Source organism: Ipomoea triloba, chromosome 10, assembly GCF_003576645.1.
Source record: "Ipomoea triloba cultivar NCNSP0323 chromosome 10, ASM357664v1".
Taxonomy (NCBI): domain Eukaryota; kingdom Viridiplantae; phylum Streptophyta; class Magnoliopsida; order Solanales; family Convolvulaceae; genus Ipomoea; species Ipomoea triloba.
Window position 1 is genome coordinate 17,770,656 of NC_044925.1, and position 18,180 is coordinate 17,788,835.

At 40.2% G+C, this 18,180-nt stretch overlaps 2 protein-coding genes across 2 annotated transcripts; both read left to right on the top strand.

Annotated features, from left to right (window-relative positions):
* The first annotated feature begins 458 nt into the window (after positions 1–458).
* LOC116033235 lies at positions 459–1,949 on the top strand. Its single transcript, XM_031275990.1, has 4 exons — positions 459–630; positions 1,355–1,533; positions 1,585–1,752; positions 1,938–1,949. The coding sequence occupies exons 1-4, from the start codon at positions 459–461 to the stop codon at positions 1,947–1,949; spliced, it is 531 nt and encodes a 176-aa protein (XP_031131850.1).
* Positions 1,950–5,218: 3,269 nt separating this feature from the next.
* On the top strand, positions 5,219–7,434 carry LOC116033236. Its single transcript, XM_031275992.1, has 3 exons — positions 5,219–5,371; positions 5,467–6,179; positions 6,285–7,434. Exons 1-3 carry the CDS (start codon positions 5,219–5,221, stop codon positions 7,432–7,434), a joined length of 2,016 nt encoding a protein of 671 aa, XP_031131852.1.
* The last annotated feature ends 10,746 nt before the right edge of the window (positions 7,435–18,180 follow it).

The following is an 18,180-nucleotide window of genomic DNA, read 5'->3' on the forward strand; positions in this document are numbered from 1 at the left end:
CAGAAATTCTCGCTCCGGTTGAACAGTGGAGCGCCGAAGAAATTAGCGACAGTGACAATAACAACAAGGCACTGAACACAATTACTGGATTGCTTGATGAGGGTCAATTCGGGTTAATTGCTAGATGCAGCTCTGCAAAGCATGCCTGGGAAATTCTTGAAAAACTTTATGAAGGAGACTCCTCTGTCAAACAAACCAAGATGCAGCAAGTCCTCACTAGATTTGAAGAATTACGGATGAAAGATGAAGAAATCATCGTCGAATTTAATGCTAGGGTTCAAGAATTGAAGAACGAAGCTGCCGTATTGGGGGAACCATTCTCCTCGGACAAACTGATCAGGAAGATTCTTCGATCCCTTCCTGTACGCTTCAGGATGAAAGTCACTGCAATTCAAGAAAGTGTAGGTTGAGAAACGAAATCTGTTGCGGAACTAATGAGCAATCTAAGGACATACGAAATGGATATACTATCGCAAGACAACAACTCAAAAAGGGGTAAGAATGTTGCGTTTATTGCCGAAGAATGTGACTCAGAAGAAGAGTGTGAAGAACTAGATGATGAATCTGTGGCAATGATAACAAGAAATTTCACCAAGATTCTCAAACAAATAAATCGGAGAAACAGGGGAGGCAAGAATCAACAAAACAGACCCAACAGTGCTACTCCATCCTCGTCTAACTCATCCCGAACCGTCGGAAAATCATCAAATCCAAATCAACAGAAGAACTTTGGTCAAATCAATCAGTTCGGTCAAAATAAAAACTTGACTCGACAAAATCAATGGCAGCAAGGGTAAGTTAAGAACAAGAACAAAGGAATTCAGTGCAGAGAATGTGAAGGTTTCAGACACATTCAGGTGGAATGTGCCACTTACCTCAAAAGAAAGAAATCCATGAAGGCAACAACCTAGAGTGATGAAGATTGTTCTGAGGAAGCTCAAGATGAAGATGAAGAAATATCAGGAAACTTCGTAGCATTCACTGCAGTTGTTGCTGAATCTCATTCGGACTTGGATAATAGTTCAGATCATGAAGATGTAGATAAAATACCTTATGAAGAACTTGAACAATCCTACATCAAATTGTACAAGAAATGGGATATTCTCTTGAAGACTCACACAACCACAAATTCTAAAAATGAGTTCCTTGAAAAGAACATTGAATCCTTGAAGAAACACTGAACTAGCAGAGTCCAACTCCAAAGTGATGAAGCTCTCGGCAGAATTAGAAATGATGAACACAACATCAACTCTCAATCAAATCCTTGACTTCGGAAGATCACCCAACATTCGAAATGGTTTGGGCTACACTCGAAACTCTCAAAATTCTTTCACTACTAAGTTTGTCCCTGCAGGTACTAGCACTTGGACAAATGTTGAAACCCACCAGAAGATTTTGAGGAAATATAATCCAACATGTCATTACTGCTACAAGAAAGGCCACACAAGACCGGAATGTTATAGGTTCTATAGTGATCAGAGAACTGACAAATTTCAAAAGAAATGGATCACTCCAGTCAGTCGTCAAGTTTGGGTAAGAAAATCTGATCTAGTTTGTTATTCTATGCTTTTTGGAAAAGAACAGGGAAAATGGTATTTCGACAGTGGTTGTTCTAGGCATATGACCGACAGTAAAGAATTTCTCAAGAATGTGATTCCATATACTGGACAAGTAACCTTTGGTGATGGAATTAAGGGTGACATCATGGGTATTGGGATCCTCAATGTAGCTGGACTACCCTCACTATCGAAGGTACTACTGGTATAGGGTCTTAAAGCAAATTTGATTAGCATCAGCCAGTTGTGTGACCAAAAGTTGAATGTAGGGTTCACGAAAGATCGATGCATTGTTAAGGACAAACTGAACAAAGTTATTATGGAAGGTATAAGATCCTCTGACAATTGCTATATTTTGTCTTCTAATCTTTTGTGTTGCAGCACCACCACTAGTAATACAGATCTTTGGCATCAAAGACTTGGGCACATGAATTATCAAGATATGAACCATCTCATAAGTCATGAATGTGTATGGGGGTACCAAAGTTCAAAGTTAAGGAAACTGGTGTATGTGGCCCTTGCCAGCTGGGAAAGCAAACCAGAATCCCACACAAACATTTCAATCATATAGGAACCTCTTCGTGTCTGGATCTTCTGCATATTGACCTAATCGGACCAACACAGGTGGAAAGTTTGGGAGGTAAAAGGTATATTTTTGTCTGTGTTGATGACTACTCTCGTTTTTGCTGGGTAATGTTCCTCAGAAACAAGTCAGAAACCTTTGAACAGTTTGAGAAACTGTGTTTGAAGCTGCAAAAAGAGAACGGATTGCATATTGGTAAAATAGCGAGGATTAGGTCGGATCATGGTAGGGAATTCGAAAATCTGGACTTCTCGACCTTCTGCTCCAAAAATGGAACCAGTCATGAATTCTCAGCCCCGAAAACTCCCCAGCAAAATGGAGTAGTTGAGCGAAAAAACAGAACCATCCAAGAAATGGCTCGAGTCTTGATAAATAGCAAAGACCTTCCTCAGTTCTTCTGGGCAGAGGCAGTTCATACAACTTGTCATATAATCAACAAAGTGTATCTTAGACCTGGGATGTCGCATACACCATATGAGCTGTGGCGAGGAAGGAAACCAAATTTGAAGTACTTTCGCATTTTTGGCAGCAGATGTTATATCCTAAATGACAGAGAAAAGGTTGGAAAATTTGAACCAAAGAGTGATGAAGGCATATTCTTGGGGTACTCACCAAATAGCCGAGCTTATAGAGTTTACAACAAACGTATCAAGACTGTCCAAGAATCTATCAATGTAATTGTGGATGATCAACCGCAAATAGTTGGTGATTATTTACCAGCTGTTGATCTTAAACAGAACCAAACAAAAACAGGTGATGAAAAAGGAGTCAAGAAATCTGAGTCAGACCCTGAACTAGATGACTCCGAACCAGACACTGAACAATACCAAAGAAAGTCAGATGATGAAAAAGGGATCAAGAAATCTGAGTTAGAATCGGAATCAGAGGACTCAAAACCACCCACTAAACAACAGTCAAACATAGATGACCATCCATCTACACTGTCAAAGCAAGTTCCCACACATGTTCAAAAAAATCATCCTGCTGAGAACATATTGGGGACACCCACGGCCGGTGTTCGAACCAGAGGAATGCTAAGAGGCAGTCTAGCTGAGTTATCTGGGTACGCGTGTTACACATCAAAATTTGAACCCAAGAATTACAAAGAAGCACTTCAAGATGAAGACTGGATAAGGGCTATGCAGGATGAACTTGCTCAATTTGAGAGAAATGAGGTACGGGATCTTGTGTCATGTCCTTTAGACGCAAACATAGTCGGCACAAAGTGGATTTTTCGAAACAAAACCGATGAACAGGGAAATGTGGCCAGAAATAAGGCCAGACTGGTGGCACAAGGTTACTCACAAATTGAAGGGATTGACTATGAAGAAACATTTGCACCCGTGGCCAGACTAGAGTCTGTGAGATTACTGTTGGCCGTCTCCTGCATTCCGAACTTTCAACTGAACCAGATGGACATAAAAACCGCCTTTTTAAATGGACTTCTCAATGAGGAAATCTTCGTAGCTCAACCAAAAGGATTTGAGAATCCACAGTATCCTAATTATGTCTATAAACTGAAAAAGGCCCTTTATGGTCTGAAACAGACACCAAGAGCATGGTATGAACGGCTCACACAATATCTCCTGAAAAATGGGTACATTCACGGTGGAGCAGATAAAACACTATTTGTCAAAAAGACCACTGGTCACATAACTGTGGCCCAGGTTTATGTAGACGGTATTGTTTTCGGCTCAACATCCCCTACAAATGTTAAGGAGTTTATTCAAGTCATGGAAAATGAATTTGAGATGAGCATGATAGTGGAATTGACATGCTTATTGGGTCTACAGGTAAAACAGATGGAAACAGGGCTGTTTTTGTCACAGACCAAATATGCCCAAAACTTGGTCAAAAGGTTTGGTCTTGACTCTACTAAGGAAGCTAAAACGCCTCTTTCCACCATGGTAAAACTATCAAAAGACTCCAACTCAAAACCTGTTGAAGGCAAACTCTATCGAAGTATGATTGGTAGTCTACTGTACCTAACGGCAAGCAGACCTGATATAATGTTCAGTGTAGGTTTGTGTGCACGCTTCGAAGCAAACCCAAGGGAAGCACATTTGAATGCAGTCAAAAGAATAATCAAATATGTTAAGGGGACTGTAAACTATAGACTATGGTATTTGCGTGACTTAGGGACTGAACTACTTGGATACAGTGATGCTGACTGGGCAGGAAATCTGGAGGACAGAAAAAGTACATCAGGAGGGTGTTTTTTCTTGGGCAAAAACCTTGTCTCATGGTTCAGCAAGAAGCAAAACTCCATCTCATTGTCCACTGCAGAAGCTGAATACATAGCTGCTGGGAGTTGCTGCACTCAACTCATATGGATGAAACAGATGCTGAACGATTATGGACTAAAGTTCAGTAGTGCTGATCTTCACTGCGACAACACCAGTGCTATCAATATTGCAAAAAATCCTGTCTAGCATTCCCGCACTAAGCATATAGATATCAGACATCATTTCATCAGGGATCTTGTGGAAAGTGGAGACATTAAGTTGCACTACATACCAACATACAAACAACTGGGAGACATATTTACAAAGGCACTGGATCCGATCAGATTCAACATCCTAAAATCAGAACTTGGTATGTGTAATGGTCCACCGAACTAGTACAGTAAGTGGGACACCCCTTCGTCCTTATCACAGGTTATTTCTCTCAAAATTCTTCTTTGTTCTATTTTTTTTTCTCGCACTACACTAACATCTGTCTTGATAAGCATATAATCCTTGAAGAACAGTGCACCCGACTGACCAAACTGCTATAGCATTAATTACGGAAATGACAACTGTCAAATCTGCATGACTCCCACTCCCCTCATGCCTCATCACGTGACCCGAAAAAGCAGGTCATCATGGAGTCCTTCGACCTTTGAAAAACCAGTTGCAGTAAGGGGAAATCAAAGATCACGCAAATCTCTCAAAGCTGCAAACCCTCTCACAAACCTCACATGAAATCAGGAACCTTGAAGCGAAGCTCTACAATGGATCAAGACGAAACCCAATACTTTGATTTCTCCAGACTCACAAACAAATATCCCTCTGAAATTCAACATTAAGCATCCCGAGAGATGGTCATGATAATCAACAACAAGATAAAACCTCCCGGGGGAGAACCAATCTGGTCGTGGTACTCGAGAGCAGAGCAACTAGACTACCTGAAAGGGTTTCTCAAACCACTTGCATTCGAGAAAGGAGAAACAGCTAAGGCCAAGGATCCTGAGGTTTATTCTGAAACACCTTCCTTTCTTCTTTTTTTTTTTTCTCAACAAATAACTATACATGAACAACATAGTTTCTGCCTTTAACATTTTTTCAGGATATAATTGTTCTATCAGATACTGAGGATGAAATTAATCCAGAAAATGTCACTGTAGAAAAACCTATGCCCTTAGTCTCTGTAAAACAAGAACCAATAGATGATGAACATGAAAAATTGTCTGTTCCTGATAAAAATCTACCCGTGCCTGATAATGTCAACCCAGAGTCTGCTGTAGTATATGGTCCTCATCAACTTGAACCTCCTGCTTCCCTTTTCACCAAACTCAACTTGTTTAACATCATGGATGAACACATAAGATCAACCTCTCTCACAAATAGACTGTCTATTCCCCTGAATATCCTACAAAGCACAAAACCCACACAAGATCAAATTCTGTCTCTACCATCACCACAAACCACACAAGCAGAAATCCCTGAGCATCAAAATCCTGAAAATCCTCTCCCCATCCAGTCAGAAAACTCTCATACTGATGAAACTAGATTTGAACCTCAATCTGAACCAAATCCTGAAACAACACCTACCAACCCCATTGATGATTCTCCATTAGACTTTGAGTTTGAAACAGGAAATCCTCCAGAATTACAAGTTGCAGAATCGATTGATGAAGAAGACAATCTGCCTTTGTCCCAAGTGAAGAAGAACCAAGAAAAGGCTAAAGGAAAGAAGAAGATACAAAAAGAACAAGTGGACAAAAATCCTGTGGCAAAAATTCAAGTCTTTTCCGCCCCTGTCACAAGGCGAAAAACCAGGTCATCCACAGCACAACAGGAGAAGGAAACCCCCTCACCAGCACGAAAAACCAAGAGAAAATAGCCAATTGCTGAACAACCTGTCCCTGTGGAAACCACTGCTAGTAAGAAGAGAAAGAAGAACACCACTCGAACTCAGCAATCTGAAAGCCAGCCGGATGTCTCTGCCGTAACACCTCTTAAAGTAATCACCCCTCAATTCTTATCTGATGAGTATGCTGCAAGATGGGACTCAACAAACAAAAGGAAAATCCTGAGCGAAAGGTATCTTGATGTTGAAAAGTTCAAGTCTCAGTGCCAACTCATGCCAGTGTTTGAGAAGTTAAACCTTGTCAAGTCTGTAACAACTCAAACGAGCTATCCACCTATTGCCATAAAAGAATTTTATGCAAACCTTCTAAAGACTATCAAGGAGGCTGGCTCACAAGTTTATGGACGTGTTTGGCTGAGAGGAAACGAATACAATTTTGACACACGTACCATCAATCTGTATCTGGGCATAGATGCAAGTGACATTGAGGACCCTGTTATTGGTGCAAATACAATCACAAAGGTCATTACAGGAGGAACATATAGCTATTGGCCTGTTGAAACCAACATGTTGCCAGCCAAATCTCTCATAACAAAGTATGCTATTCTGCACAAACTAGCCATGACAAATTGGATGCCGAATGAACACCGAGGAGGATTAAACTTTCTTATGGCCACCTTGATCTACAAGATAGGCAAAGGTATTCATGTCGACTTAGGTGACATTATCTTCAAACATGTGACATCTTTCAGGAAACCAGAGTCTAAGGAAAGCAAAGTAAAGCTGCCTTTTCCCTGCACAATTTATGGAGTTCTACGCACACAAGGGTTCAAACCAGAACCAAATGAGCCTATGGAAGCACCACAAGTTAGAACAATTTATGCTAGACTCAAACAAGGAAGTTATGTGCTTGACATCTTTCCAGAACATGCAAGTAGCTCAGCCCGAGCTCTGAACCTTGATGCACCATTTACCAGCAAACTCACAGCCCAGCACCTTGACAAAAGCATCAGAGATCTTAACACGATCATACAGATACTTGTTGCAAAGAGAACAATTGAGATGCAGTTACGTGAACAATTGAGATTGAGAGACCAAGAGATGACTGCTGCTGTCACTAAAACACCCACTGATCCATCTACTGCACATGAAGCTGACTCCACTGCACCTGAAGCTGATTCCACTGCAAACGGCCAGGAGGATGAGTCCTCAGAATCTGATTGATTCTTTTCTAATACTTGGGTTGCCTTTTCTACTTGTGGCTACAGATTCACAAGTTCCTGGCAATAGGGGGATTAGGAACAACCTTCTAAACATTTGTTACTATGGTTACTTGGTTACTGTTTTTTTTATTTTTTTTATGAAGAAGATAGTTTGAAGACCCCACTGCTCGAATGGATTATTTGTAATAGGGTCTCATGTTAGTTTATGGTCCTTTTGTTTTGTATGATGATATAATCATCTTCATATTTTGTTGGTTGTTTAATTCTGTTTTTTTTTGGGACTATGTTTTGAATGAACGCTGTTTTTAACTATCTCTGATGTTTTAGGAAGATTGTTGTGAATTGCCAAGAAACTTGCTACAAAGGGGGAGATTGTTAATAAAATTGCTAAAAAGAAAAATATTTGTGAAACTCCCTAAGTTGTAACAAGTTTTTGTGACAATTTTGTTAGTTCAGCAGATAGTTCAAAAACAGGTTCTCTTATGATGTATTAGGTTTCCTATATTTCAGCAAAAGGGTCAGAAGGCTTTAAAGACAGATTGCTGAACGAAACACTGAACCAAGACAAGGAAGACAAGAAGAGGAATCAGAGTCAGTTACGAAGGCTTCAAACTTAACCGAATCTGGACAAGATATATATGAGGAAAATTTCCAGTGATCGGTGATCATTCCAGAGCATACCAAAGATCTGAACGTGAAAGCTTCCTCATATGTGATAACAAGAAATCTTGACAAAGCTTACCTTTGATTCAAGATGCATCTTCTTCATGAAGTTTTGGGCAAGCAATCACTCTGAAAGCCAGTTGCGCTATGATTGAGGGGGAGCCTCAATTCAAGAAGATCGGGAGATCAAGTATTCTTCAACTCTTCAAGGCTGAACTCTAAAATGGTGATGATGAAGATTTCTAGAGTTGCCGCGTGATTCTCTACTGTAAACTTGTGGTACATTTTCAGAATTGATCAATGAAGAGTTGGGCAATCAGAGTGATACCCCCCAGATGTAGGAATTGAGATTCCGAACTGGGTTACCAATTCTTGGTGTTCTTACTGCTTTATTATCCTTTTGCACATTATCTACTTAATACTCCTTGTTCTTTTCATTGCACTAGATTAGTAAATAGTTAAAGGTCATCTAACAAATCTAGTAATTGGATTTAATAGTTGGAAGACTCTTTTACAATCTTAGACCTAGAATACGGAAGTCTAAGTTTTTCAGGGTTCACACTCCCACTTCGAGAGATCCTTGACTAAGGTCCAAACAAAATACAAGGTGAAGAACATGCAAGCACACATAAAAATTTTCAATTTTGGGTCAAATTGTGCAAATTTGTGCAAAGTGTAACTTCCAAAGCATATTTAAGACATTCGTATGTGGCACAAGGTTAGGAACCTTCCTAGATAGTATTGGCAATAAAACGCCCTCTAGTTCCTATACCTTATCTGTAACCCCTCACCTATTCCGATAAGTCTAGGGTTCGAAAAATATTTCTTCAGGCTATGATATTCATGAGATGATCTCTCAATAATTGAAAAGGATTTTTATAAGTAAGAATAGTTATTAATAAGCTACGATCATATGTGCCGGTCACGAACCGTAAAAATTTTAAGGATGTATATACAGTTCGAATTTCCCTAGGAAATGGATTAAGCATGATACGATTAAGCATGAACTTCCTACTTAGTTCAGTTGAAATTAGATGAACTGTAAGAGTGAATTTATTACGAACATTCGTATCGCTGTATTTCGCGATATACCGAAAATTGTCCGATTGTAGTGGTTAATGACGGGATTATTTTTAGAATAATTTTGGTATTGAAATTTTCCCGAATTAAATTATATTTCTCCGAACTTTTATCTGATTTAACCCCTAACTGTCAAGGCAAGGCTTATTCTCTAAGATTCACCATACTTACCATAGAATTGTGACAAGTGTCACATTTATTTACCATATGGTAATAAATAATTAATTATCAAAGATGAGTATGGGATAAGTCTTGTTAGCTAGTAACTTAATCTCCAAGCTACCCCATTTCTACCCCTTGTGGCCAAAAAATTAGAGAGAAAAAGAGGAAGGAAAAATTTCATCTTCACCTTGTGTTCAAGAAACTCCATAGCCAATTCCTTCACAAGTTCTTCCATACTAGGTAACACTTTGATTTTTATTCGGTAAAAAGAATAGAATTCTTTCCTAGAACTTAATTTTAAGCTAAGAATTCTTGAAAATGTTGTTATTATGGTATAAATTACTTAGGGTCTTCGGTGGAAATTTGGAGGAAAGGTGTGACACCCCAACTTTTCACAAGCCGAGATAGCTAAACTTTAATGCAAAAATTGCATATCTCAACTATCAACATACATAGCGGAAGCGATTAAAAACCTAAAGGGGTATCATGCCACATCTAGGTAAGAAAAACACGGCCTAGATGCACAGGCTAACCAAAAGAACTGAACTGCATAGATAACAAATCCTCAAACACGTCTAAAACATCTGAAATCTAAACAAGAGTACATATAGTCTCACCATTGGCACACAGGCCCAAAACACGAGTCTAAAACAACAAAACTATGTCTAAGCTGCCTCATATAGATAATCTATAGCGCGCTCTCGCTTAGACTTATTGCATTCCTGGAAAACATACAAGAAACCATTAGCAAAAGACTGCTAAGCAACCACCACTCACACCCGCAAAGAAATATAGATATATAATAAGTTGTAAATAGGTTTACACACCCATATAGAATATAAACACCAACGAACTGTTCAATACTTGAAATCGGATACTCAACAATAACATGCTGAATAAAGGATAAACCAAGACTTCTCAACAATACAAATATTCAATTGGATTTCACAAGATAGCAAGATATCAACAGAATCAAGAATTCAACAGAATACTCATAAGGAACGATCAACAAGAATATATCCAAGAATAACCAACAACAAACGAGATACGAGATAACTCAAGAATCAAGTAAAGAGACCAAATAGACCTCAACCTAAGGATAAGACCAACCCTTACCCTCCAACCAACACCAATCCTCATACCAAACATCAAACCAAACTCAGTTCACGGAGGTAAATAATACCCGAACCATAAAGGCAAATGGTGCCCAAATACACGAAGGCAATTCGTGCATAAAGGCAAATGGTGCCCAAATACACGAAGGCAATTCGTGCCCAAAGGCAAATGGTGCCCAAATACACGAAGGCAATTCGTGCCCGAATACATAGAGGGCCCAAATACACGAAGGCAATTCGTGCCCGAATACATAGAGGCAACAAATACACGAAGGCAATTCGTGCCCGAATACATAGAGGCAAATATTCCTCAACTACCGAAGTGGCAAATAGTGCCGATATACACAAATGGCAATTAGTGCCCATATACACAAATGGCAAATAGTGCCCATATACACAAATGGCAATTAAAGCCTCAAGAATACACAAAGATACTCAAGGATTCACCCTCCATATCCAACCTCAACCTCAGCCCAAGGACAACCACTCAGAGTGTAATCAAGGATTCAACAAAGCAAGAGATTCAAAAGATGGACCAAGAGGTAGGAATAAATACTCCAAAGACATGGTAAAATACCCAACAAAATACTCCAACAAGATTCAGAACAAAAGGGGAAACAACCAAACAAACAGATCACAGAATAGCTCACTGGAACAGAACTCCCAGCAGCCTGACGGAACAACCCAACGGAACACTGCCCTCCGCCGCACCCCTCCGCAAGGAGAAGGCGGAACACCTCAACGGACCACCCTCTTCCGCCAACCCTCACCGTGAGCCACTTACGGAAGACTCCAGCGGGACACATTATACCGCTGGGGTACTCCGTAAGGGCAAACCCAACCTCAGATCACAGACTCAGACAGAAAACGCAATGTTCATATCAGAATACAAGAAATAGAATCATATTACTCAGATTATAACTTCCAGAAACCAAATAAACAAGGAATCCATACCAATAAATATCCATAAACATCGATACACAAAGGATCAAGAACACAAGTTCATAATCCATCAAAGATAACCTCACAAACAACAACAAATAGGCTTACAGCAAAGAAATTATCAGGATTCAAACACACCAAATAATATCATAGATTGAGAGTGTAAAAATAGGTTTTAGTGGACATGATGGTTACCTCTTGAAGCAGACTCCACCCAAGAACTCTCAAACCTCTTCACAAAGCTTCACCTCCAGCTTGATCATCTTTTCCCAAAAGATCCCCAAAAGAATAACATAAGAACTTGTATAAAGATTATGAAAACAACATGATGCAAGGTGTATTCCTAGAAATAGACACTTACCCAAGCCTCAACAATCCTAAAAGAGCAATCTTGACTTGAATATTGAAGATGAAATGAAGGCCAATCTTTGAAGGAGAAGAAGATGGAAATGGCGTGAAGAATGAGTAGGGAAGAGAGAGAGTGGAAATCTCTAGAAAATGCTAAGTCTTGAATATATATACCATACTACATATATACATATATGTATATATATTAGGGTGGAAGATTTAATAAGGAATGGGCTCCAATCTTTATATATAACAATTCTATGTACAAGAATAATTATTGGGTCAAATGATTCATCTCTTAAATAGATGAATACATAGAATAAGGAGAAAGCCCATAATATTAGGAATTAAATGTCTTAGAGACAATATATACATACTAGCATAAGGGATTGGGCGATTATATAAATACTCTTACTTATAAGAATTGTAAGGATCCAAATTAGAATAAATCCCTTACAAGAATTAAATCAAGAATTGGGCTTTTGAATAAAATAATTAATTTCGGGTTCAAGAAATATATATATCTATATATATGAATTGGAAAGACTAGCCGAATTAAATCAAATAAATCATCCGACGGAAACGATTACCGGTCTCAAGGCTTGAACGAATTTACGGGGTGTTACAGAAGGATCACAACATTTTCTACGGTGTTAAAAGCTACTTGAAAGGTAAGGAATCCCTTAAGTCGGTTTAGTCACTTGAAAATGGACAATTGCTAGTGAATTATGAGACTAGGAGTTTTACGTGGAAATTATGTGTTAAGCTTGAGGATTTCTTAGTTAGCTCATGAGACTACTCTTTGAATTTTGGTAATTTTTGTATACATGTTCATAGCTAGTATATGCATGTATATGTTATATTTATGTCCATATAGGCTTATATTTATGAAAATATTGGAAAATCAAGTTGTTACCACACTGTTTTCACTGCCCAAAACTGGCAGAATTTCAGGGATGTGACCCTAGACGCACGTCCACAGCGCGTCCACTGCACGTCCAGTAGGCACGGAGCCAGGCAGAACGGCCGGACGCGCGTTCGCCGTGCATCCAGTGGTGCGGACATCCGCGCATCTACGGTGCGCGGATCTGTTTTCGATTGAATTTTTCTTCCGTAATTTTTGCTCCTGAATGATATAATGTTTGAAAGGCCTACGGGCAACTAAGTTCAATTTTTGAAAGAACAAATATTGTTTTAGAAGTTATGTACATCAATTTGGAAGTAAAAAATCTTGTTTTTAAGGAACAAGTATGACTCTTGTCACTTGAGAAATTTGTGTTGAAAAGCCATTGGCAAATGTGAATATTTTGGAAACATATTTTGAAAGAAATAATCGTTTTGAGACATTATGTGAAAATGCTATTTGAATCCAGGAAAGAAAGAATGTTTTGAAAACCTTAGTTTCTGGATAAGTTGTGGAGGACTTGATTAACCCACGGGAGGGCTTAATTGTCATAGCCTAGCGATTGTTTACGAGATTGACCTACGGGAGGGCTTGAATGCCATGGCCCGAGGTTGTTGAGATGATTGACCTACGAGAGGCTTGAATGTCGTGGCCCGAGGTTGTTGACACGGTTGACCTACGCGAGGGTTTAAATGCCATGGCCCGGGGTTGGAGAAAGGGAGTTAAGAAAACACTCTAAAAAGGCCTCACGCTTACCCACGGGGAAACTAAGTGAATTTTAACTATGAAAATTTAGTTACTCCGTAACTATGCTGAAGAACGAAATGTGACGAATTTTGAGCACTGAAAGGTGCTGTTGAACTCTCTCTCTTTTGAGATAAAAATGATGAAAATTCCTGGAAGTCAAAAGTTTTGCAAACCTGTCTGAAAGTCGGAAAAGTGATTTTGAGTGGCAGCTATGCCATTATCTTTAATTGAGTAAAGTTTTACATGTTGATTCAAGTCATATACTCTACTTTATTTTCTACTGTTAATAATCTGGTTGCAGGCAGATTTTCAACTCATGGGTAAAACTTTACAGCTTTCAAATTATTATATTTTCAAAACCTTTGTTTACTTTTGAGTGACAATGGATTTCCTTGCTTAGCCGTCGTGCTAACTACACTTCATTGTGTCCCTTATCAGATGCAGTCTAGTGTGGGCTCTTGCAGCCTAGGGAACTCTGGTGGTTCATCAGAGTTCATGTTCCCCATAATAGATTATGATGATTATGTGCAGTATCTAGCGGGTGACGACCCGTATACTCCCGGCTTCGCTCCTGACCCTCGAGCTCCGGCTTATGCTCCTGATCCTATTCCTGCTCCCAGTAGTCCATTGAGTTTCATTGATGCTATTCAGGCGAGTTATGGGTTCTACCCCATCGAGGTTTTAGAGGAGAGCGACCCTCTCGAGTTCGTTGTTCACTGCCCTTATCCGTGGGACCCTAGTCCTCCGGATTGTTTTGACGAGTGGATGATGGTAAACACCCCATGTAACTTCCTGGATCATATCACCTGGTTTGAGGGTGAGTGGCACCTTGTTTGGGGAATGTATACCGGCCCAATGTACCGCCCACTAGAGTAGGTTGTGTCTCAGGGGAGAAGTCAAAGCTGACCTTTTTGTGTAAATATCTTTTTGTAGCCATGGTAGTTCCAAGTTGGCTAGTAAGGTCGGGAATAGCCCAAACTCTTGTTCTAATAGGCCGTAAGAAACTCTTGTACATATTTGTAGCTAGTATAACTACCTTTTTGCTGCTAATATATATATATATGAAGTTATGACGGGTAATGACGATGTGAAACAGTTTCCTTGTCTTCAGCTTGTGCATCTAGGGTGAACTCTATCTGGATTTGATTGAGTTCAGTCTAGATGTGGCGGTAACTACTCCGGATGTACGGTATAGCCGAGCCGGGGTGTTACAAGTTGGTATCAGAGCCTTGTTTCGAGTCAGAATCCTAAGTCAGACCTCTTTTCGAGTCAGCTCTAGTTTCGAGTTAACCAAGTTTCGAAGTCAGCTTAGGTTCGTTAGGATCGACCTGAGTCGTTGTTACAGCTTGATGAGTATAAGCTACGGAGCAGAGCTGGAACGGAAGCCAGGTAGCGTAAGAAGGGGGTATTTCACTTCTACTCTACAGAATCTCACGATTCTGGTTGTTGAATAGTATGATCAATACTTGTGATTTCCTGCATGTGATTGCTTAGGATTATTGTGAGTAAGCTTGCTAGCGTAATGCATTAATTATCATTATGCTATGATTGAAACCTTTGCTTAGAGGGTATAATAAAGTGAATGTTAGGAAGTGTCATAATGGACTTTAGTAGGTGCTATACTGACTGCCTAACTAGCTAATTCCTTAAGAACTTTTATACCTCGGGTATGAATGTGGAACTATCGTCTAGTGAAAATGCCGCCTAGACGAAATGCGCCTGCTGGTAACGACGATAATATCATCTGCATTTGCTGATAAACTGAAGTTAAGGCCTACTGCTAGATTAGATCTAAATGTCACAACGGCCTCGGGAGTAGTAGTAGCCTGTAGAGATAGTTATGACAATGTTGCTATAGAAATAGCGGGATTTAACTGTCCCGGAAACCTCGTTCGTTTTGAACTTGAGGGCATCGATGTAGAACTCGGGATGGATTGGTTGGATAAGTATAAAGCTGGAATCGTGTGTAATGAGCGAAAGGTTGTCCTACGAGGACCAAAGGGAAGGAGAATATCCTACCGAGGAATTAGCAAGCAACCCGAGTCAAGGTTGTTGACGACGCAGAAATTGAATAAGTTCGTGCACCAGGGATGCGAAGTGTATTTGTGTTTGGTGCAAGATGCCGAAGTAGAAGAACTTGAGATTGATCGAATCCCAGTTGTACGCGAATTTCCTAATGTATTCCCCGACGATCTCACGGAAATGCCGCCGGAAAGGGAAGTGGAATTCACCATCAACCTCGTACCAGGAACCTCACCTATCTCGAAAGCGCCTTATCGAATGGCACCTAAAGAGATGGAGGAGCTGAAGGCACAATTGGCGGAATTATTATAGAAGGGATTTATTAGGCCAAGCGTATCGCCTTGGGGTGCATTGATTATAGGGAACTTAGACTGTGCGTCGATTATAGGGAACTCAATCGAGTCACAGTAAAGAACAAGTACCCGTTGCCCAGGATCGATGATCTATTTGATCAGTTGAAAGGAGCAGGCGTATTCTCGAAGATTGACTTACGGTCAGGGTATCACCAAGTGCGAGTCGTGAAGGAGGATGTGCCTAAAACGGCATTTCGGACGAGATACGGGCACTATGAATTCACGGTCATGCCATTTGGAGTGACTAACGCCCCAAGAACTTTTATGGACTTGATGAACCGAATTTTCCTTCCGTATCTAGATAAATTCGTCGTCGCCTTCATAGATGACATCTTGGTCTACTCTAAGACACCGGAGGAACACGAAGAACATCTCAGGACAGTGTTGCAGACACTAAGAGAGAAGAAACTTTTCGCAAAATTGTCAAAATGCGAATTTTGGAAGAGAGAAGTCGCATTTCTTGGACACGTAATCACCAAGGAAGGAATAGCGGTAGACCCAGCCAAGATACGAGCTATAATCGAATGGGAAATACCCAAATCAGTTACGAAGGTCCGTAGTTTCTTAGGTTTGGCGGGTTATTACCGAAGATTTCTTCAGGATTTCTCGAAGATAGCAAAACCGTTGACCAACCTGCTCAAAAAGACGACCAAGTATAGTTGGAGCGAAGAATGCGAGCAGGCATTCCAGGAACTTAAGAAGAGGTTGACAACTGCTCCAGTGTTGACCCTACCTGTTGGAACGGAAGGTTATGAGTTGTACACTGATGCGTCTCACAAAGGACTAGGATGCGTCTTGATGCAAGATGGAAGGGTAATAGCTTATGCTTCTCGTCAATTAAAACCTCATGAAGCTAACTACCCGACACATGACTTAGAACTAGCAGCCGTGGTATTCGCTCTCAAAATTTGGCGACACTACCTCTATGGAGTCTCATGCAAAATTTATACGGACCACAAGAGTTTTAAGGCAAAGGAGATGGTTGGAGTTGATTAAAGATTATGACTTGGAAATTCAATACCAAGAGGGCAAAGCAAACAAGGTAGCTGATGCCTTGAGTTGGAAAACAAATCATGCTCTTTGGATATTACCCGAGCAATTATGCAAGGATTTTCAATGACTCAATCTGGAAATAAAGATGTGTGGTCAGGTGGAACAAGAAATGAAATTATATTGCATGTCGCCCACTCCAACCCTGTTTGAGGAAATCAAACAAGCACAAGAAGAGGACAATTGGGTAGGGAGTATCATGGAAAAGATGGTTAATGGAAAACATGGTCCATTTGAATTACACCCAAATGGGAGTGTAAGATTCCAAGGTAGGTGGATAATACCTAAAGGGTGTAAGAAGATAATGGAGCAATTAATGAAGGAAGGTCATTACACACCCTATTCAGTTCATCCTGGTGGGGATAAATTGTATAAGGATTTGAAACAAAACTTCTGGTGGTCGGGCATGAAGAAGGATGTAGCTGAATTTGTGGCTAGATGTTTGAACTGTCAAAACGTCAAGGCGGAAAGAAGTAAACCAAAGGGATTACTGCAGCCATTAGAGATTCCGCAGTGGAAATGGGACTCAATCTCTATGGATTTTGTGGGAGGATTGCCTAGAACCAAGTTTGGAAAGGATCAAGTGTGGGTCATTGTCGATCGACTGACCAAAACAGCGAGGTTCATTCCAATGAACAAAACGTGGTCAGTGGAAAAGTTGGCGAGAGCCTATATTAAACACGTGGTTAAATATCACGGAGTGGCGCAAGATATCGTTTCGGACAGAGACTCACGATTTCTGTCACGTTTTTGGGAAGCGTTGCAAATGGCGATGGGCACCCAGCTCAAATTAAGTACAGCTTTTCACCCTGCCACTGATGGCCAAACGGAGCGAACAATACAAACGTTGGAAGATATGCTCAGAGGTTGTGTGCTTGAATTTCAGGGTTCATGGGACGAGCAGTTGGACCTAATAGAATTTTCTTATAACAACAACTACCATGCGAGTATAGGAATGGCTCCTTATGAGGCATTGTATGGGCGGAAATGTCGAAGTCCTCTGTGTTGGAGTGACAAGAGCGATGTTGTTATACTTGGACCTCAGTACCTACAAGAGACTACTGAGGCAATCAAGGTAATTCGAGAAAGGATGAAGGTCGCGCAAGATCGACAAAAGTCGTATGCCGATTTGAAGCGACAATTCACAGAATATCAGGTTGGGAAGAAGGTATTACTGAAAGTCTCACCCACTAAAGGAGTCAGAAGATTTGGAAAGAAAGGAAAGTTGAGTCCTCATTATATAGGACCTTATGAAATTTTGGAAAGGATAGGAAATTTAGCCTTTCGACTGGCCCTACCGATTGAGCTTGATAAGGTACATAACGTATTTCATGTTTCTCAACTTAAGCGGTATGTACCTG